General features: G+C 34.9%; 1 protein-coding gene across 5 annotated transcripts in view; it reads right to left on the bottom strand.

Annotated features, from left to right (window-relative positions):
- The window catches only part of CNKSR2 (connector enhancer of kinase suppressor of Ras 2), a 277,648-nt gene that overhangs the window by 177,912 nt on the left and 76,580 nt on the right, over nt 1–23,156 (bottom strand). For all 5 annotated transcript variants that reach the window (XM_030807378.1, XM_030807379.1, XM_030807380.1 and 2 more), the window contains exon 5: nt 7,347–7,388. In XM_030807378.1, the coding sequence (XP_030663238.1) occupies nt 7,347–7,388 (42 nt within the window). The remainder of the gene's footprint in view (nt 1–7,346; nt 7,389–23,156) is intronic.

Genomic DNA, 23,156 nt, shown 5'->3' with positions numbered 1-23,156 from the left:
ATAATAAAGGGGGCTGAGATAGAAGGGTGACCTTAACTTCAAAAACATAAAGAAGCATCTTATGCTTTTCATCTATAAAACTCAGTATTAGAGTTGATGTTTTAGTGAGACTGACCACAATTTATATGTTCAAATGCTACAGTTACCAACAAAATCTCAACCATACTGAAAAAAATTTCAGTTTGCATTTGGATCAAGATCACAGCTTTTAGAAGAGTCCGGGCTACAACTGGCAAAAGCTGTTTCATCACAGCATCAGAAACCTCCTGAAGAACAGTTAAAATTATCTTTAGGGATTTTTAAGTCACTAGAGTACCATTGTTTTCAAGAAATCTCTAAAGATAAGATATTAACATTAATATGATCACTTTTATTTCATTATGGGGCATGCTGCTACCCCAGTACTTAAACACATCCTCAAGGTTTTGATCCATCAGAAGAGGAAAGCTATACTTCCATAAATGATATGATGTAGATGTCAGGGCAAAGATTAAAATGAGCCCTTTACTTTCTCCTCCAGGATCCTCTCTTACATCTAACTGTTGGCTCTATGCAGTTTAAGCTATTTCTAGTCTGGATAGCAGAGAAGACATAATAATCTCACTCCAGATGGAGTTTAAGGGCAAGGAATTCATAAATTTAAAGAAAGGAAAAAGTTACACAGAATGTTTATGAAATAAAACAAATACTTAACATGCCAAAATAAGCCTAATTCATGATCAAACCTAAATAACAAAAGAAAAAAATAGCTTGGAGAAAAAAAAGAGAAAGAAGAGAAGAAAGCATTCCTGAGAATGTTCTATAAACTGTAAAGTACTATATAACTAGAAGATAATATTAACACTAAAATAATAAAATAGGCATTTGCAGTATTTATTATCTTTACAAAAACAATAGGGTAAAATGCTGAAATACAAAGTGCCATATACAAGGCCATACCTTTGGCTAATGTAAAAGGTGTTTCTGAGCTCAGAACAATCTGATTTAAACAATGTGACCTTAATGATTACGCCTGGCCTGGGATTTCCATGAGTTTAATCAAAGCTGACAAGTGTTCCAGGCTCACCAATGAGAATGGCAGGGCAGGGACAAGCAGAGGAAGTCTGCTAAAGTACAAGCTCTGAAGTGACTTCTCAGGAGAGCTTATCACTCCAGACTCAAAGGCTGTACTGAAGGGCAGGAGTGAGGAGTAAGTAGAGTATATAACTGAAAATTCCAGATTCTCTGTAACTCATTTGTTACATAAAACAAGGATCCGCACAGAGCAAAACAGATGGGCTCCAACCTGCCACAGAATGTGTAATCCAGAACAAAACCTAACTGGAAGGAAAAGATCAGATCAATAGAAGTGAAACATAATATTATTTATCTTTAGTCGATAATCACTGAGATATATACTATATCGATTATCTGTATTTCCTTTTGTCCTTTATGGTTGTATTCTATTGTCTGTTCCATTATACTTAATGGCAAATTCAAAGGAAACCCAAGCTGTTCAGTCTCCTTTTATTCATTCGCACGCTTCATATTAACAGACATCCCTGCCCAACACTGCAACCAATCTCCCTTCCCACCAGGGATTTTGGTCTTCACAGCCTACTTCTTTCTGATTTTAAGCAGAAAGACTCTCCAATTTTAGAGGTGAGAAAAGTGAACAGAAAATCTAGCCTAAGGATTGTCCAAGTCCCTTCTGACTAGTTCAATATATGTACTCTAAAATCATCCATTAAAAGCAATCAGAATTCTAACTATACTAGAATAAATACATACTTTTATACTTTTTCATTATGAAAGAAATGCAAATTAATTGAAAAAAATTGGGAAGATACATGCTTTCGCCATGGCTTATTTTCTGCTTCCATGTTGTTAGTTTAATGTACTATTTTCTTAGCTCATTTTGCTCTCAGTTTATAGTGACCTTACCTTCTTTATAGTATGGTATTCTTTTTTAATACAGGTAATATCTTTTGGCTCATACTGAAAACATTAAACAAGTGTTCATAATAAACCTACTTCATGTGGAAGGATTTTCTTCTAATATATTAGAGGATACTTCCTCCACTCTTACCCATTCTTTTTCTTTACTCATCCTTAAATACAGATCTATTTCAGGGAAAGACACACCACCTCACAACCTCAGCTCTTTCAAGTTTGCCTGCGTGTTGAAGGGCACTCTGACGCTTGTACAGGCTGAGTATCTCTAATCCGAAAATCAGAAACTTTTGAGCACTGACATGATGCTCAAAGGAAACACTCATTGGAGCATTTTGGTTTAGTATTTTCAGATTAGTGACAACTGTTAAGTATATCATGCAAATATTCCCAAATCCAAAAAAATCTGAAATCTGAGACACTTCTAATCTCAAGCATTTCAGATAAGGGACAATCAACCTGTATTGCCTTGTGGAATTCCTAGGCTATAACAAGTTTTCATAAGTGATAAGTTCTCCTTCCTCTTGAAAATTGCCTTCCCTATCCTCTGGACAAAATAAAGATTTAGGGGTAGGGTTTAGGCTAAGACAGTTGATGTTCTAGTGCCTATCTCAAGCTACTATAATCTCTATTCAGTCATCTGGGGACTCCTTGTTCCTTCTAAACGGCAGCCATCACTGGGGATGTTCTAAAAACCTATTTAACTCAAAATCCAGTGTACTAAAGTGAAAAGGTTCCTAAGAACTATTACTATTTTACATAGGATTCTAAATCTGCCTGGCATTAGAAAGATTTCAGCCATGTTCTTTGGGCTAGTCAATGGTTGGCTACTAGCACTGTTTTCACTCCTTACCCATTTGAAACTCTTACTCATTTGTTAAAAATACTTATTTTTTAGAAAAAATTTGAGTACATAGTAGGTATACATTAGGTATTTATGGAATACATTAGATATTTGGATACAGGCATACAATGTGAATAATTACATCAAGGTAAATGGGGGTATCCATCACTTCAAGCATTTATCATTTCTTTGTGTTATGAACATTCCAGTAATACTCCCCCAGTTACTCTAAAATGTACAACAAATTATTGCTGACTGTAGTCACTCTGTTGTGCTATCAAGTAGTAGATCTAATTCATTGTATCTAACTCTAAAATACTCATTTTTAATCTAGATTTTGGGTTGCTATTCAGGCATTTCTACGAATATTTTAGTACTTTTTTTTTCTGATTAACACATATTTGTTATGCTATATTTAACCACTATACAAACACATAATTTAAAGTTAATGCCCCTAAAATTTATCCTATTCCTTGAAAAGACAACCAACATTAAGTCTGTTGCATAGTTCTTCAAATTATTTTCTTCACTATAAATACACTGCTTTTTTACACAAATGTTATGTTATATCTACTGCTTGAAGCTTGCTTTTGTGAGTTATGCAAATCTTGATGTCAGTCACTATCAGGATACTTTATGTGATCCAAAATACTTTAAAATTTGGATTGCCACTTAGAGGCGTTTCATTATACTAGACACCCCTTAAGCCCCATCTCATACTCACTCAGCCCACTTTTTTCTCCAGCTACTGCTGTGGCAATCTGCTTCACTTCAGTTGCACTACCTTTGCTTTCTGTCCTAGAGCTCTGTGGTACCTCCAAAAACCTGGTAGTGTGAGAGAGTTAACACCCCAAGGAGCAATCTTTGACCAATGGGATAATTGGATTAGAGCCAGCAGATACATTCTCCCTCTTCAATCTTTGTCAGGCAGGTTGGACAATTCCGAGGCACATTCTGCAGGGCTTCTCAGAAGGTCCTGATGGGATCGAACTTCAGTTCCCTATAGTGGTGAACAATTCCAGAACCCATATTGATTCTCCTTCCCAGTGTCTCTTCTGTGTCTTGGGATAACTAATCAACACAAACTATCTGCATTCCAGCCTTGTTGTAGGCTCTGTTTTTCAGAAAGAACCCAGGCTAAGATGCTCATATAGAATACATATTAATTCATCTTTGAAAAGGAGCCATTATAAATCATATTGTACTTAGAATATTCAAGTATCATGGAAACAAGGAAAATATTAAAACTAACTCACAATTTAATCCTAAACAAGCTATACAAAAACTCTGGCTTTTGATTCACTGGTGCATATAAAAAGGAAAGAAAGAAGAAATTAAAAACCCTAAATCCACGCCTGTAATCCCAGCACTTTGGGAGGCCGAGGTGGGTGGGTCATGAGGTCAGGAGATAGAGACCATCCTAGCTAACATGGTGAAACCCCGTCTCTACTAAAAAATACAAAAAAAATTAGCCGGGTGTGGTGGCGGGCGCCTGTAGTCTCAGCTACTCGGGAGGCTGAGGCAGGAGAATGGCGTGAACCCGGGAGATGGAGCTTGCAGTGAGCCAAGATCGCACTACTGTACTCCAGCCTGGGTGACAGAGCAAGACTCTGTCTCAAAAAAAAACCAACCCAACAACAACAAAAAACCTAAATAATGAGATATAACCTAAATAAATAAATACTGGAGAGAGGACTACCAGATTATAAAGCTCTGTCTAGAAAAGTTACTGATTTATTTTATCCTAGCAACAATCATTCATGAAAGATATTAATATCCCCATTTTACATAATAAGAACAAACTCTCAAAAACATCATTTGATTCAGCTCACCGAGCTAGAAAATGGTAGAATTAGGATTCAGACACAGTTTTTTAGACTCAAAGTTATTTCTTCTACACTATAGAGATCTAGAAAGATACTTGTTCTAGAAATTTTGTTTTAAAGAAACTATTCTAGCCTCATATACTAAGTGGTACTGTATACTATTTTATTATTCTAAAAAATTAACTATTCTTGTGAAAAAAGTAATATACAAGTATACACACAACCTTTTAGTAAAGGCTGGGTAATCTTTGTATAAAAACGTCAGGATGGGAAGTAGAAGAATAACATGAAAAGACAAGTGCTTTCTGAGATGAACTGATTTGGTTAATGCCATTGACTATTGCCATCATCATCAGACAGGATTTTTAAATTCTCACTAGCTGGAATGCAAAATTGCCAAGGTAAATATACGGCATTCATTTCTAAACTCCTTCAGTACTATTTATGCTGTTACTTATTTCTAATAGCAAGTAGCCCAGAATCTGGCTTTTGAGAAAGATAAGTCAACATGAGTCAATTATTAGGAATTTATTTAAGAAACTAAAAATTACTTACTATTTTAAAATTATTTAAAATTAAAAATATTTAGTGATTAAGAACTTTTAAAATTTGGCTATTACTTATTATGGTTTTTATTTAATAAAATTTCAATCATCGTTTTATAACCCCAAAGAGATTATTTCCTTAGTCTAATTAATTAAAATTATATTTAAAGTCTTTTGTACAAGAGAAATCCCACAGTATTTCTTTCATCATTTAAATTTATTTCTGTTATTCTGTCATATGGAAGAATCTGAAATTTCCTCAGAAATAAAATTTCATATTTTTTACAGTTCTCTAGAGATTCTTTTTCCATAAATTATTTACATTTCCTTTGCTGATATTTGAATATTGATCACAAATGTGCATTTGTAACTGGAACTATTCCTCCATAGAAAAGGCTACATCAACAGATGTAAAAATATATACCATACATAAATTGAGAAAAACAAGGCAAAAAGAAATCATGTAGAGCCAAGAATGAAGTTAAATACAAAACAAATATCATGAGATGCATTTGTCAATTATAGGACACAAATTTTAATCTTAAGTTCGTAGCAGCCAACGCATAAAGAAAAGTACAGCTCTTTTGGATACTAACATCAGGGAGAGATTACTCCTGAGAAACGTGATAAAGAAAAAAATGTTAACACACACTGACCTCAGTAACAGCCTTGAAGTAAACACAATGAAGAACCCACAGCAGCATACCAAAGTCGAATTCAGTAAATTCAATACTTCAGGAAGAACAGTCATTGTCACAGAAAATTCAATGCTAAAGAAACAGTCACTCACAGAAAATAAAATGTAGGTGGGAAAGGGTCTGTGCATGCTCCTTAGTTATTGACAAAATAGGCACAGCTAAACAGTAGCCCTGGGTTCCATGGGAAAAAAGATAGTACAATTTGTAAAGCCTCAAGGAACTAGAATTGGTAGCAACTGCCAGATCTGGAAAGGGCATGGGCTTTGGTATTAGATTCTGTGTTCAAACCGAATAGTTGAACAACTTAATATTTGTGACCCTTAGTTCCACCATCTGCAAAAGTAGGATTAAATGAGAGAATATGCTTATAGGAAATTAAGCTAATACTTGAAATATATAGGCCCTAAATAAATATTAGTGTCTTTCTATGCTCCAGGCCCTACAGGTAGATCAACGTGAGGGAGTTGCAGTTATTTTCCCTCCTGGACTAATAAGGAGAAAAGTACATTAATTATCCACTCCTGAGACTATTCTTATAAACCACAAAGGGCATCACTACTGCACAATGAGGGGGAGAGGATTAGCAGAGGATTATTCAGTATCATTTCTACAGCAGATAACAAAAAAGGAATACGGATGCTGTACTGCTGATATTCTGAAGTAATATTTTCCCTCCATACATTTAGATGTTTTAAAAGTATTTCCTTTTCTAAATACAAAATAGTATTCTTTTATAAATATTCAAACATTTCAGAAACATAAAACTTATAAACTGATATTAGGAATAAATGAGGCAAATGTCCTTTTACAGACATATGGCTCTTCACCGCCTAGTACCTGGCAGATGCAGAAATGACATGATTTCACACACACCAGAAGTGAAGAAGTTATTAGGACAAAGTAGCATTGATCAAGAAATGCATTTACAAATAAAAGTGGCCAACTGTTCATTAAGAAGGCAGGAGATGGCCTTTCCACAAAGTATAATGTACGCATAGCCCATTTCTAGTAATAAAATATATGTAAAGTCATTAACTGATTCAAAAATATTGCCATATTACCATTTGAAAGGTTGTCTGGTAGGTATAGAATTGGAGCAAAGGAAATTTGATTTTTTTAATAAAGTATTTCATCCAAATGATGATAGAGATGAATTACCCATTATAGAACAAATATCTTTCTCTGATCTTTTTTGTAATAGATGAACAGTAAAAGAAATTCTCATTTCAAATTCTCCTTGCTCTACATTATTAATTTTTTATTATATTCCAACCTTGCTACACATTACAATTTTAAAATATTATATCTTTTTTCTCCTATTAGGTACAATAGAATGGTTATAACTAACGTAACTTGTTATGCTTTGATTCTTTTGTAGATTTCCTATAAAAATACACTTAACTGATGTGGTCAGTAGATTTTTTTTCTTACGGTTCACTTCTTCTAGTTGAACAAGGAAATATTCTCTAATAAAGATTAAAATAAATCCAAGTATACTCACCACGTGAAGAATTTTATTCTCTGTTTCATATACAGTACAATCCTGAAAAAAAGAACCATATACATTAGATTCAAAATATCAAGCATTATTTTAAAAATATTTTCTTAGAAATTATACTATAATTTTAAAAGTCTGAACAATTCAAGTAAAAGCAACAATAATAGGAAAAATCTGGGATGCTATATACCAAAATATTAATAATGGTTAGCTCTGATGGTCAGTAACAGAGGCTATCCTTATTTTTGCTTAACTGTATATTCTAACTTTACTACCTTTAAACACATACTAAAGGACAATATACATTAAGTAGACTTTTAAAAACAAATATTGAAAAAATATTGTAACCATTTTCTATCTAAGCTTTTACATGTGATAAATGTATTTTGTTGAAATGTCCCTAATATTTCAAATACTAATCTATTATAGATTAGAACATTAAAAAACACACTAACATTTATTTCAACAGTCCTATCAAAATCTCAAATACTTTCATATTTTCAACTATTGCAAGCTATTAAATATACTTTACAGTACACACTTAAACTTAATACATCTACTAATAATAATTACCAAGTTCATAGTTCTCACCTAAATTTAAGTCCCAGAAATTACAAAAAATTCTTTCAATAACCACCATGGTCTTTTTTTTTAACCTGCAATTACTTGATATACAATAAGCAGTAATACAACAAACTGATCTTTGCTTAGAGACAACGTTTCTATGGCGCAGTTTCCTCACAAAATTTATAAAATGGGCATATTGGTAGCAACCCAATAAGAATGCTGTGAGAATTAAGTGACAAAATGAGATAAATCATTAGAATCTGACATACATTAAGTGATAAATACATTTTAACCATGCATTAGTGTCACTATTTTAATTTTTTTTTTTTTTGAGACGGAGTTTTGCTCTTGTTGCCCAGGCTGGAGTGCAGTGGTGCAATCTCGGCTCACTGCAACCTCCGCCTCCTGGGTTCAAGCGATTCTCCTGCCTCAGCCTCCCGAGTAGCTGGGATTACAGGCATGTGCCACCATGCCCGGCTAATTTTTTGTATTTTTAGTAGAGATGGGGTTTCTCCATGTTGGTCAGGCTGGTCTCAAACTCCCAACCTCAGGTGATCTGCCTGCCTCGGCCTCCCAAAGTGCTGGATTACAGGCGTGCGCCACCGCACCTGGCCATCGCTATTTTAACTTAAAAAAACTAATTTTACTTCAAAAAATAAAATTAATTATTATTTGGATAATTTTGAAAAAACAAACAAACAAACCCATTTCCACAGTACTGAGTATTTTAAGAAATGATATTCCATTTCATTTTTTCTTGAATTTAATTTTAACAAAAAAGGAATGTTCAACACAATTTTTGATAATGCAACTTCACCACAATACCTTGTCAGAAGAAATACATATTCAGATCAGGGCAAAGTTTTAAAAATAAAACTTAAGTATATTTTACAAATTCACAGAAATACTTAAGAATTGGGTCTTGTCTTTCTGAGAGACTCATATGCCAAAGGAGAGATAATCTGGGAAAAGTTGGGAAGTTGCCCAGCTTCTGCATGCTGCTTCTACAGCTTGCTTCAGCTGCAATGTATGCAAATTCCATTATTTGCCTACCTTCCCAGAATCAGAGGGTATTACTAAAAATTCAAACTTCAAAGGGATTCTCCTCAAGGAAAAAAGTAAACATGATTTGAATGTATACTCTAGTAGTGGATAATAATCATACATAAAGTAACTATTTCAAGTATCTTTAAAATATACGCATTTACTAGCACATTCCTAACGTGATCCAACAAAAAGAACTGTTAAAATAATCTTAAACTGTTTTCAGTAATGATATGATGTTAGATGGTAGTGTTGTGATTATTATTGTCATGCAGAATCTGCTGTGTGTCCTTTATAAGATGAATAACTGAACAATTATGTGACTGCCATTCTATCACTCCAGTGTCATTGATAAGTATTTTTAGCATGGGATAAAGCAGACACATATATAAGATTGAAGAAGTTTAATAATACGCTGGTGTCTCTTGAAGTATTATCTATATACATATGTACATATATGTATGCATGTATTTCTTAGCTCTGCATCCTGAAAAGGCATAGGAACAATGACCAAACTAGTAATGATAAACTTCCCAGACTTTAGGGTCTTAAAACCACATTTCCCAAGCCTTCTTGGAAAATGGCTGATTTGAGATCTGGAATAGGAAATGTACAAGATGAGCTTGGATTATACTGTGATACAAGACAGAAGGAAGTTATCAAAGACTACGAGGAGTAATCTATCAAGACTATTAGGAGTTGACTCCTGTTTTAGTAGGACTCAGGACTCAACATGAAGAGATTCCCCCTGGTCAAACATGGAACAATTTGAGCATCTAAAAGGACAATAACTGCAATGGATGGAAACACAATAAATACTATTAAATATATGTTTGATGCTATATTAATATTACATTTTAAATATGCTACCTATATCTAAATATAGTTAGTCATACTTAAATAATATTGAATATACTAAATTAGACAATATAAAATAGACATATTTTTCCCCTTGATTCAGCAAATATTAATCAACTGTACTAGAGATAAAAGGATGAATAAAACATGGCCCCTGACTTAGAGAAGTGCTGTTTAGGGAGATAGGAATTCACACAAATAAGTTAAAACACAGAATTTCAAAGTATTCATGCTGTTTTAAGTGTTTTTAACTTTAGAAGTATAAATGATACACAATTACACAAATCAATAGATAAAAGGCCAATTATTTAAAATTTTAAGATATTAATATATTTTTATTAAAATTCAACAGGAAATAAAATTCAACGTATAGTATACTGGGTTGTACTATATATTGCTCTAGTCAAATTTCAAACTTTTTAAAAACTTCTACCAGCTGCAGGTTAGTGACAGAAAGGATGACATCTGTGATCCTAGATTTAAGATTATTTGAAGAATAAAATATTGGTGTACACTCAACTATTTTGACATGACCCTGCAAGAGAAAGTTTAAGGGAGATATATGAGGTGATTGAGGTGGTCAAGTTTTTCTACCAGTCCAAAAAAATGCCACATATAAATATTAAAATTAAGAACTATTTAAAATAAAACTAAATGGTTGTAAAATAAATTTAAATAAATTTTAAATAATGTTTTTGGTAAGGTTGTAGCACTTATGTATGTAAAGTTATTAAAGTTTAAATCTGCATTAAGAGATCTGGGATACTCTTGATTAGTGTAACAAAGGCACAATTATGGGAGCTAGAGGAGCAGAGGAGGAAGAAACTAAACTCTGTTAAAATAAATCAAGAAAGGTGGCTTTTAACTGGGTCTTGGAAACAGTAGGTCTTTAGAAAGAGAAAATAATGGCATCATCCACACTCAGTTAAGCTACTATAGTAATTTTCAGATTTTACTTCTGCATATATAAGAATCATTTGAGGGGTGAGTTAAAATGCAGATTCCCAGAAGTACAGATATAGTTGATTCAGAGTGAGGCCTCCAAGATGATATTTATAAAGATGGTATTTCGAGAAACACTTGATCTATTTTACAGTATTACCATGTCAGACAGGAACACCAAAGCTATCCCAAAAGTATCAAATATATAGAATCCATAAACTGGTAACCTGCTTTTTATAACATTATCTGCCAGCTCACTCCAAATAGTTCTCAGATCCTCAGAATTGTATGTTTGATTACACATTCCCCCAATTTATTATTTTTTCCCATTAAACTTATTTCTTTCTTTAATAGCTTACTATGTTGAACAGTTGCTTCTAGTTTGTATCTCTTCTTTCAGCAAGATCGGCTTGCTAGTTATTGAAACCCAGAGGCTTTCCACAAAGGGTGAGGATGCAGCATATTAAAAATAGAAGCCAGGCACAGTGGCTCATGCCTATAATCCCAGCACTTTGGGAGACCTAGGTGGGCGGATCATTTGAGGCCAGGAGTTCAAGACCAGCTTGGCCAACATGGTGAAACCCCATCTCTACTAAAAATACAAAAATTAGCTGGGTGTGGTGGCACATGCCTGTAATCCCAGCTACTCGGAAGGCTGAGGTAGGAGAATCGCTTGAACCTGGGAGGTAGAGGTTGCAGTGGGCCAAGATTGCACCACTGCACTCCAGCCTGGGTGACAGAGTGAGACTCTGCCTCAAAACAAAAAAAGAACAACAAAACCAAACAGAGAGAGTGCATATTAACCTGCTACTTTATATTAGGGAGAAGAATAGAAACTAAATGACTATGTTATATTTTGTTAAGCTGTAATTTTATGGCATTCATTTTATCATGCTAAGTATTTAAATCGCTCTAGGTACTTTGGGGGGTTTATTTATTAGTAAGATATTTTACTTCCATCAACAGGTGATTTTAAAATACTTGCTTCTAAAGTATGGGTTTTATTAATACTTGGGGCCAAATCCTTTCCCAAAAGATATCTCAAGTTTTAAAGAGAAAATAGCACTGCATATGGATAAATCTATACTTTACAAACCTATTCATGCTGTGGAAAGGCACACCTCTGACATTCCAGTTATTTTTAGGTTAGAATTAAATTTAGTTTTTAAAGACTAGGTTTACAGTCATGATACTATATACTCCCAGGAATTCTCTTCAGTAGCTCAAGCTTTCATTGTATATGCAAAAAAAAAAATTCATTTCTTCTTTTTCCTTTTCCATATAATGCTTCTACAAACTATGTGATGCATTTACATGAGCCAAATTCCTAATGAGAAAATATTCATAAAAATGAGGCGTGTTTCTTGAATTTTGATCACTAAGTATGCACAGAAACAACCTCCCACAGATGAGCTATACACCCACACAGGATCATAATGTTATCCTTTCTGTGAAACAATGATGCAATTGCTATACTGAGCAGAATAACAGAACAATTTTTACTCCTACATATTACCACTGATGTTCCACACTTTGTCAACAAGTTTTAAGCACCTGGTGGGTCAGAATGCTCAGAACAAGTAGTATTTCTCATCAATTGTATATTATAATCATAAGAACAGTGCGTATGTTATTAATAGTAAATATATAAAGAGAGATAGTGAAGGGAAATAGTGTATATCTCTAATAATAATACTACTATATTTCATGGAACTTTATAAATGCCATAAATTTCCATATGTCTTATTTTCATGTATATATTGTATACTTTTACAAATAATATAAAAATATTGTTTTACTTAGAAGTAATATATAAATAATCCATCTATGTAAGCCTTTGATAATGGTACCTTCATACTCAATACTTCAACATATTCTATTATTATCAAAATGTCTTTACATGCCTAAGGGGTTAATAATGGGTAGGGGAGAGGCACAGAGCAAGATGGCAGAAAAGAAGGCTCCACAGATTGTCCCCCCAGCCCCCAACAAGGACACCGATTTAACAACTATCTCCACAGAAAAAAACACCTCCATAAGAACCAAAAATCAGGTGAGTACTCACAATACCTAGTTTTAACTTCATATCATTGAAAGAGGCACAGAAGAGGTAGGATAAACAGTCTTCATTTGCCATTGCCCCGTTTCCCTCAAACCCAGGCAGCAGCTGCCTGGTGATGAGAGTGTTTCTGTGCACTGAGGAGAAAGAAAGCCAGTAATTCTGAGGCATTAAACTCAGTGCTGACCTTGTTATAGCAGAAAACAAAACTGAACCAAATTCAGCTCATGTTCACCCATAGAGGGAGCATTTAAACAAGTCCTAACCAGAGGGGAGTCAATCACCAATCCCAGCCATCTGAACTTGAGTTTCCACAAGCTTGGCCACCATGGGCTACAGTGATGTGGGGCCCCAAATAAACTGCAAAAGCCATCTAGGCCACAAGGACAGCAACTCTTAGGCAAGTCCTAGTGCTGAGCTGGGCCCAGAGACAGTGGACTAGGGGGGCGGCACACAACTTACTGAGATACCAGCTGGGATGGCTAAGGGAGCACCGGCATCAGCCCTCCCCTAACCCCAGGTTGCATAGCTCGTGGCTCCAAAGAAGGCCCCTTCCTTTCACTTGAGGAGAGGAAATGGAAGAGTGGGGAAGACTTTGTTTGCGTCTTGGGATACCAGCTCAGTCACAGCAGGATAGGGTACCAGTCAGAGTCCTGAGGCCCCCTTTCCAGGCCCTAGCTCCTGATAGACATTTCTAGACACACTCTGAATCAAAAGGGAACCTGTTGCCTTAAGGGGAAGGACCCAGTCCAGGTAGCATGCATCACTTGCTAACTGAAAAGCTCTTGGGCCCTGAATAACTAGCAGCAGCGACATCCATCCATGGCAATAAATTGGAAAATTATAGATAAATTCCTAGACACACACAACCTGCCAAAATTTAACCATGAAGAAATCTAAAACCTGAGGAGGCCAATAGCAAGCAATAAGATCGAAGCCATAATAAAAAGTCTCCCAAAAGGGAAAGCTGGGGACATAGTGGCTTCACTGCTGAATTCTACCAAACATTAAAGAAGAACAAATACCAATCCTACTCAATCTATGCCAAAAAATAGAGGTGGGGGAGGAAACACTCAAACTCATTCTACAAGGCCAGTATTACCCTGGTACCAAAACCAGACAAAGACACACCAAAGAAAGAAAACTACAGGCCAATATCTGATGAATATCGATGTAAGAATCCTCAACAAAATACTAGCAAACCAAATTCCACAATATATTAATAAGGTCATTCATCATGACCAAGTGTCATTTATTCCTGGGTTCCAAGGATGGTTCAACACACAAAAATCAGTCAGTGTGATACATCATACCAAAAGAATGATGGACAAAAACCATAGGATCATTTCAATTGATGCTGAAAAAGAATTTGATACAATTCAACATCCCTTCATAATAAAAACCATCAAAAGACTGGGTATAGAGCCGGACACAGTGGTTCATGCCTGTAATCTCAGCACTTTGGGAGGCCGAGGCGGGCGGATCACAAGGTCAGGAGATCGAGACCATCCTGGCTAACACCGGTGAAAACCCATCTCTACTAAAAAATTAGCCGGGTGTGGTGGCACACCCCTGTAGTCCCAGCTACTTGGGAGGGTGAGGCAGGAGAATCACTTGAACCCGGGGGGCAGAGGTTGCAGTGAGCTGAGATCACGTCACTGTACTCCAACCTGGGCGACAGAGTGAGAGTCTGTCTCAAAAAACAAACAAACAAAAAAACTGGGTATAGAAGGAACATACCTCAACATAATAAAAGCCATGTATGATAGACTCACAGCTAGTATCACAATCGGGAAAAACTGAAAGCCTTTCTTCTATGATGTGGAGCACAAGGATGTCCACTTTCACCACTGCTATTCAACATAGTACTGGAAGTCCTAGCCAGAGCAATTAGGCAACAGAAATAAATAAAGTGTATCCAAATTGGAAAGGAAGAAGTCAAATTACCATTGCTTGCAGATGATAATGATCTTAAATTGGGAAAAATCTAAAGACTCCAAGAAAAAACTATTACAATTGATAATCAAGTTTAGTCAAACATACAGGACATAAAATCAACATACAAAAATCAGTAGCATTTCTACATACCAACAGTGAACAATTTGAAAAAGAAAACAAAAACAGTCCCATTTTCAATAGCCACAAATAAAATTACATATCTAGAAATTAACATAACCAAAGAAGTGAAAGGTCTCTGTAATAGAAACTATAAAACACTGATAAAAGAAATGGAAGAAGCCACCAAAAAATGAAAAGATATTGCTTGTTCTTGGATTAATCAATATTGTGAAAATGTCCACATTACCTAAGCAATCTACAGATTCAATGCAATCCCTATCAAAATACCAATGACATTCTTCACAGAAATAGAAAAAATAGAAAAAAATCCTAAAATGTATATGGAACCACAAAAGAATAGCCAAAGCTATCCTAAGCAAAAAGAACACAACTGGAGGAATCACAACACCTGACTTCAAATTATACTACTGAGATAGAGTATCTAAGACAGGACGGTACTGGCATAAAAACAGACACAGAGTCCGGTAAAACAGAGCAGACAACCCAGAAACAAATCCACACACCTACAGTGAACTCATTTTCAACAAAGGTGCCAAGGACATACACTGCGGAAAGTACAGTCTCTTTAAGTGCTGGGAAAACTGGATATCCATGGGCATTAGAATGAAACTAGACCTGTATCTCCCGCCATATACAAAATTCAAATAAAAATGGATTAAAGACTTAAATCTAAGACCTCAACCTATGAAACTACTGCCAGAAAACATTGTGGAAACTCTCCATGACATTGGTCTTGGGAAAGATTTCTCGAGTATTACCCCACAATCACATGCAACCAAAGCAAAAATGGACAAATGGGATCACATCAAGTTAAAAAGCTTCTGTACAGCAAAGGAAACAATCAACAAAGTGAAGGGACAAGCCACAACGTGGGAGAAAATATTTGCACACTACCCATCTGACAAGCAATTAATAACCAGAATATGTAAGGAAATCAAACAATGCTATAGAAAAAAAATCTAATAATCTGATTTAAAAATGGGCAAAAGATTTGAATAGACAGTTTTCAAAAGAAGACATACAAATGGCCATCAGGCATATGAAAAGGTATTCAACATCATTGATCATCAAAAAAATGTAAAGCAAAACTAAAATGACATAGCATATCACCCCAGTTAAAATGGCTTATATCCAAAAGACAGACAATAACAAATGCTGGTGAGGATGTGGAGAAAAGGGAACCTTGTACACTGTTGGTAGGAATGTACATTAGTACAATCATGATGGAGTACAGTTTGGAGGTTCCTTAAAAAACTAAAAATTCAGCTGCCACATAATCCAGCAATCCAACTTCTGGGTATATACCCAATAAAAGGAAATCAGGATATTAAAAAGATATCTGCACTTTCATGTTTTTTTGCAGCTCTGTTCACAATAGCCAAGATTTTGAAGCAAGCTGTGTCTATCAACAGATAAATGGATAAAGAAAATGTAGTACAATGGAGTACTATTCAGCCATTAAAACTGAGATTCAGTCATTTGCAACAGCATCGACGGATCTGGAGATCATTATGTTAAGTGAAACAGGCCAGGCACCTAAAGACAAGCACTGCAGGTTCTCACTCATTTGTAGGATTTAAAAATCAAAATAATTGAGCCTATGAAGATAGAGTAGAAAGATGGTTACCAGAGGCTGGGAAATATAGCAGGAGGGGTGGAGGAGAAGTGGGGATGGGTACAAAAAATATACAGTTAGAAAGAATAAGATCTAGTATTTGATAGCACAACAGTGTGACTATAGTCAATAATAATTTAATTGTACATTTAAAAATAACTTAAAAGTATAATTGGATTATAACATGAAAGATAAATTCTTGAGGGGATGCATACCTCATTTTCCATGATGTGATTATGAATACATTGCATGCCTGCATCAAACATCTCATGTATTCCATAATATATATGCTTACTACATATCCACAAAAAATTTCAAATATGCAAATTAATAAACAAGAAATAATGGAGAAGGAAAAGTTAAACATTACTCGCAAATTAATAAACAAGAAATAAAGGAGAAGGAAAAGTTAAACATTACTCTAAGTGTTCAAGCCTGAGGAAATGGATGGATGAATGGTATAGTAGAGATGGAGAAAGGAAATTGAGGAGATTAAAACAATTTTATTTTGTGCACATAAAATTAGAAGCGGCTGAAAACAGAACATGTTACATACAATTGTCTAGCAAGCATTTGATAAAACTGAATTAGAATGGAAATAGAGACAGATCTTGGAGATACTGACATTGAAGGGATAGTTAAAGCTACAAGAAAACAACAATGATGACTTCACCAGAACAGAGTATGTATGGTGGGAAAACAGCTGAGGATAAAACCTCAGACAATGCTTGTTTAGGAGCCAGAGCAAGAATTAATCCCATGGCCAGGATTAAATGAAGAAAGTGATATTACAGAGACAAGAAAAGAGTTTTGGAAAGGGAGAAGGGAAAAACAGTGTCTAATTTAAGTAAGAGTCTGAGAAAAATGACAGCAAGAAGCTTTAAAAATCAGTTTTAATTTAAAAATGGAGATGGAGTAGTTGAAAAAGACAATGTGAGGAGTTCAGATGTACATGTAAGAGTACTAATATAAACTGGCCTTCTAAGAAATATTTCAAGGTAGGAAAGGAACTATAAGTATAGTTTTTTGAGAAGCAGGGTCAAAGTGATGAAAAAAAGAGGGCAGTTTAGCATTTATCATGATACAGTAATTTACAAAAATCCAGATAAACATATTTATATAACTCAGCTGATGTAAAGATTATACATGCAAAGAATATATAAGTATGCACTATATAACATGATTCTTGTCATTTTTGTTGGGACAGTGTATTAGGAGATGGAAGATCTAGTACTATATACACACCAAGCAGAACGCATCATTAGAGGAGTTGACATGACAAATATGAAGAAAGGAGACTAGCTGACTGAAGTGTGATATTAAAGGGAAAAATAAATGAATCAAGAATATATCTAATACTTTCCATCTTCTTAAAACAGTATAATAAATGTGGCAAATTTATCAATCAGGGGCAAGGAGGCACAAATCTGGTGAAGCTTAAGGATAGCTGGGCTTGGTGGCTCACGCCTGTAATCCCAGCACTCTGGGAGGCTGAGGCGGGTGAATCACTTGAGGTCAGAAGCTCAAGACCAGCTTGGCCAACATGGTGAAACCCCGTCTCTACCAAAAATACAAAAAGTAGCCGGGTGGTGGTAGTGCACACCTGTAATCCCAGCTACTTGGGAGGCTGAGGCAGGAGAATAGCTTGAACCCAGGAGGCAGGCATTGCAGTGAGCTGAGATCGTGACACTGCACTCCAGCCTGGTGGACACGAGCAAAATTCCATCTCAAAAAAAAAAAAAAAAAAAAAAAGAAGGATGAAGAATATTGTCAGGAGGAGAAAATGTTGAGATGAGCTGCTTATTCCTCAGAGTAAAAAGATACTATGATATAGTATTGGCCACAATGAGCTGAAGAACAACAAAAGCAAAATTTATTTTGTAAAAAGAAAACTAACACAGGAACAGAAAACCAAATACCATATGTTTTTACCTTAAGTGGGAGCTAAATGATGAGAACACATGGACACATAAAGGGGAACAACAGAAACTGGGGCCTCTCGGAAGGTGGAGGGTGGGAAGAGGGAGAGGAAAAGAAAAAATAACTAATGGGTACTAGGCTTAATACCTGGGTGATGAAATAATCTATACAACAAACCCCCATGACACATACACTATGTGACAAACGTCAACTTGTACCCCGATCTTAAAAGTTAAAAAAGAAAGCAAAACTTCAGTTTTTCACTAGTTTTAAGTCATTTTATAGTCTTTTACATTCAAAAAAGTTTCTAACAACTTTTCCATAGGGGAGAGGGACTATTCCATTTTTAATAATAAGCTAGAACAATCCTCATCCATTTACCACTTATTGTCAGTCTGATTACTTTTACAGATTTCTGCCTTACAGCATCCCAGCTTAAGTACTGACAGATGACAACTTCGTCAAGATGCATACATATAGCAATGGTCTAGAATAACACTGTCCAATAAAACTTTCTGGGATAACAAAAATGTTCTTTGTCTATTCTGTTCAATTTGATAACCATTAGACACACGTGGCTATTGAGCACTTGAAATGTGGCTCATGCAAATGAGGAATTGAATTTACTTAATTTTAATTGATTTAAATTTACATTTCAATATCCAAATGCAGCTAGTGGTTACTGTGGTGTTAGATGCAGTGCAGGTCTAGAGAAATATACTACAGTCCACCCAACAGTTACAAAACAGGAAGCCATTTAATAAAAATGCCAAACAAATAACAGTAAAGGCCACATCTGGAAGAAAACATGGAGGGATTCAGTTGTACTAACAAGATGTATCCCTTATTATTCCTTCAGCAAACAGCAGATTCCAGTCTATTATGAAATCTACAATAGCAGCACAGTACAATGAAACCAATTCTCTTTGTAGAGTTACCATGAGCATCATAACAATAACAACTCTGTTGAACTGCCTATGAACATCAAGGGATATGGAAATGTTTTGTAAATTACAAAACATGCAAATTTTAGCTGTTATTATCATGATCCACACACAAATTTCAAAAGCAGCTGAATTAAGGTGACTCCTAAGTTCCCTTCCAAGTGAACAAGGCCCTGATTCCATAATTCTGTACTTGCAGTGTCTCCATACCCACAACTGTAGTAATTTTCCACCTACCACATACACTGGTATACTTGCATCTGCACACATTTACAGACTATCATTACCTTTGAAATGCGTTATGTGCTTGAATCGCTAAAATACATTAATCAATATCATGATGTATCATACAATGATGTTTAACAAAAAATATCAAAGTCTCTTACCTAACTACAAAAGAATAACGAAATGTTCTATTCTTGGCATGGTGTTTATTGATTATTGACTTCTTACCAATACATTATGCCAAGTTATATGTTATTTTACTTAGTGGTCTAGAGAAAAATATGCACAGACCATCCAAAAGATACAAGGATAGAAAAATACCGAAATTCCCAAGGAAAGAAGATGCAAAGAGCTCAAAGGGTAGCAGGAAAGAAAAATCGCATAGATGTGTACAAACTGGTAGTCACCGGCAACAAAAGCAAAAATAAACAAGCGGGACTACATCAACCCAAAAAGGTTCTGCTCAGCAAAAGAAAGAATCAACAAAATGAAAAGGCAACCTACAGAATGGGAGAAATATTTGCAAACCATGTATCCAATAAGGGGTTAATATCCAAAATATGTAAGGAACCCACACAACTCAACAGCAAAAATAGAAACAAATAACCTGATTAAAAACTGGGCAAAGGACCTGACTAGACACTTTCCCAAAAACAACATACAAATGGCCAATAGGTATATGAAAAAATGTTCAAAATTGCTAATTATCAGAAAAATGCAAATCAAAACCACAATGAGATATCATCTCACTCTTGTTAGAATGGCTATAACCAAAATGTCAAAAGATAAGAAGTATTGGCAAAAATGTAGAGAAGAGAATTCTTGTCTGCTGTTGGTGGAAACGTAAACTGGTACAGTCACTATGGAAAACAGTATGGAGGTTTCTCGAAAAAATTAAAAATAGAACGACTATATTATCTAGCAATCCCACTTCTGAGTATATATCCAAAGGAAATAAAATCACTATCTTGAAAAGATGTCTGCTTTCCCATTGCAGCATTACTCACCGTAGCCAAGATACAGAAACAATCAAAGTGTACTACATAAGATGAATGGATACAGAAAATGTGATACACACATACACACACACAATGGAATATTAATCATCCTTTAAAAAGAAGGATATTCTCCCACTTGCAACAACATGGATGAACCAAGAGGACATCATGCTAAATGAAATAAGCCAGACACAGAAAGACAAATACTGTGTGATCTCATTTATATATGAAATCTAAAAAACGAAGTCAAACTCTTAGTAACAGAGAGTAGAATGGTGGTTACAATGGACAGGGTGGGAGGAGATAATGGTCAAAGGGCACAGACTTTCAGTCATAAGATGAATAGTTCTGGAGACCTAATGTACAGCATGGTGACAGTAGTCAATAATAATGTATTGCATACTTGACATTTGCTAAGAGAGTAGATTTCAAGTGCTCTTACCTCACACAGATACACACACATATACAGGAAACTGTGTGAGGTGATGAATATGTTAATTAGCTTGTTTGTGGTAATTATTTCACAATGTGTACATACATCAAAGCATCATGTTGTATATCTTAAATATGTACAATTTTAACGTGTCAATCATACCTCAATAAAGCTGGAAAAATATAAATTAGTAGCTGTAAAGAGAGACACGGGTAGAGGGTGTTAGGGAAGGAAAGACCACCACCTAGGTAAGCAGTCTGAGAAAGGCATTTATTTTAAAGAGAAGCATGAGTAGAATCTGGAGGAATAAACAGGAGTTATCCAGATAAAGGCTGAGGAATAGTCAAGGTAAGGGGAATAGCATGATTAAAAAGGCATAGGGCTGAGAACCAGATTTATGCAGGGAGCTAAACATAGTTTGTTCTTACTAGAATATGAATTGTAAAGCAAGAAGAAGTGAAATGAAGCTGATGAAATAGGCTAGTACTTGACCATTTTGAAAGAGCTTAAAATTTATCTTGTACATTAAGGGGGTACCCCTGAAGGGGTATAAGCAGAAGAGTGTTATGATCAAATATGCCACTGACATCAATCTCTCTGGTGGCAATATGATTTAAGGGGATTAAAAAAGAATGAGGGAGAATTTTGCCAATAAGGTTTTCTACAAAGATTTATTTCTGACTTGCTTTCATTCAATCTGTTACATAAGGCAATCTTCATTACAGAATGGCTTTGGGTATAAAAGTTTCATTTACAATCTCTTGGGTAAAGCAAACATCTTTACATAAAAATGACTTATTGGTTATATACTGAAACCATAGAAAGAAGACTCTGTAGAAGCTTTATGCAAAAATGTCACATAAAATCATTAATATAATTTTGTTGGTTTAATAATTAATAAAATAAAAATAGTTGGATTTTCATGTTTTCTGAGACTCAAATCCAATACTTTAACACTTTTATCTCACTATAAAAATCTAGAACATTATTGATGCCAAAAACTCAGAAAGTAGTAAGAATGAGTATATAGACACTCTCAGGTTTGTAAAGGCTCTAGAAGATATGTAAGAGAGAAAAATACTAAGCTTACTTTTTTTCTTTTGAAATATAAAATCCATTGATTTACCAGTCAGTTGGAAGATATATTCTAATTGCGCCATTGCTTTACTTTGATCATCATGAATAAGCATTCAGGTTAGGAATTTTCAGTGACAGAAAGAATTATATTGCTCTATAGCCATAGATAAATTGATCCACAGGTTTCCATATGGAGAGGTTATTTAGAGTCAAAAGATGTGGACTTGAGTTCTAGTCCTGCCTTACTGCCACATAACTTTGCAGGTTATTTAACCTGTCCCAGTGTGTTGCCTTATATCTGAAACTTAGACAAAAATATCTGCCTCCCAAATGTACTATAAGGACCAAATGAGATGGTATATTTGAAAATACTTCATAAATTGTAAAATATTGTACAAACAGATGTACCTTTAGACATAGTTTATATTCATATTTTCCCTCATCTGAAGATCCACTCTGTTATACAGTGAGTGCGACACACAGGAATAACTTGATCTTCACGTCCTTTTAGGTCAGAATTGCTCATCTCTAAGTATAAACTTAGAGAAGGCAAGGCTTTTGAATAAGTAATTGTAAACCATGAGAAACCAGGTTAACATTGATTTTTTCATTTAACAAATATTTATTGATCAATATCCATGTTCCAGGCATTGTCCTTGTTCTGGGGATAGGATGTTGAACAATACATAATTCCTACTATCAAATTGTTTACAGTCTAGTAAAATGTGCAGAAAAATAATAAGATTATTTAATAAGCACCATGATGGGTTAAGAACAGACTGCTGTGCAATAAGCAAACAAGAAACTTGATTTTGTGAAATAAATATGATACTCAATACCTCAAAGAATAAAATCATCAAAATAGTCACTATTAGGAAACCAAAATTTCAGACTTCATTGCACTTAATATTGTGTTTATTGTGAATAATACGGTGGTAGGGCAACAGTCATATAACTTATATGACCTTTAGTATTTGAGGCTTCTAAAATGTCTTAATTGGGCTCGGGTGTCATATTTTGGAAGGATCAGAGGCAACTTCCCAGAGGAAGTG

Source organism: Nomascus leucogenys, chromosome X (genome assembly GCF_006542625.1).
Source record: "Nomascus leucogenys isolate Asia chromosome X, Asia_NLE_v1, whole genome shotgun sequence".
In the NCBI taxonomy this organism is placed as follows: Eukaryota; Metazoa; Chordata; class Mammalia; order Primates; family Hylobatidae; genus Nomascus; species Nomascus leucogenys.
Note: the sequence above shows the minus strand (reverse complement) of the source record. Positions and strands in the feature narration are given on the sequence as shown.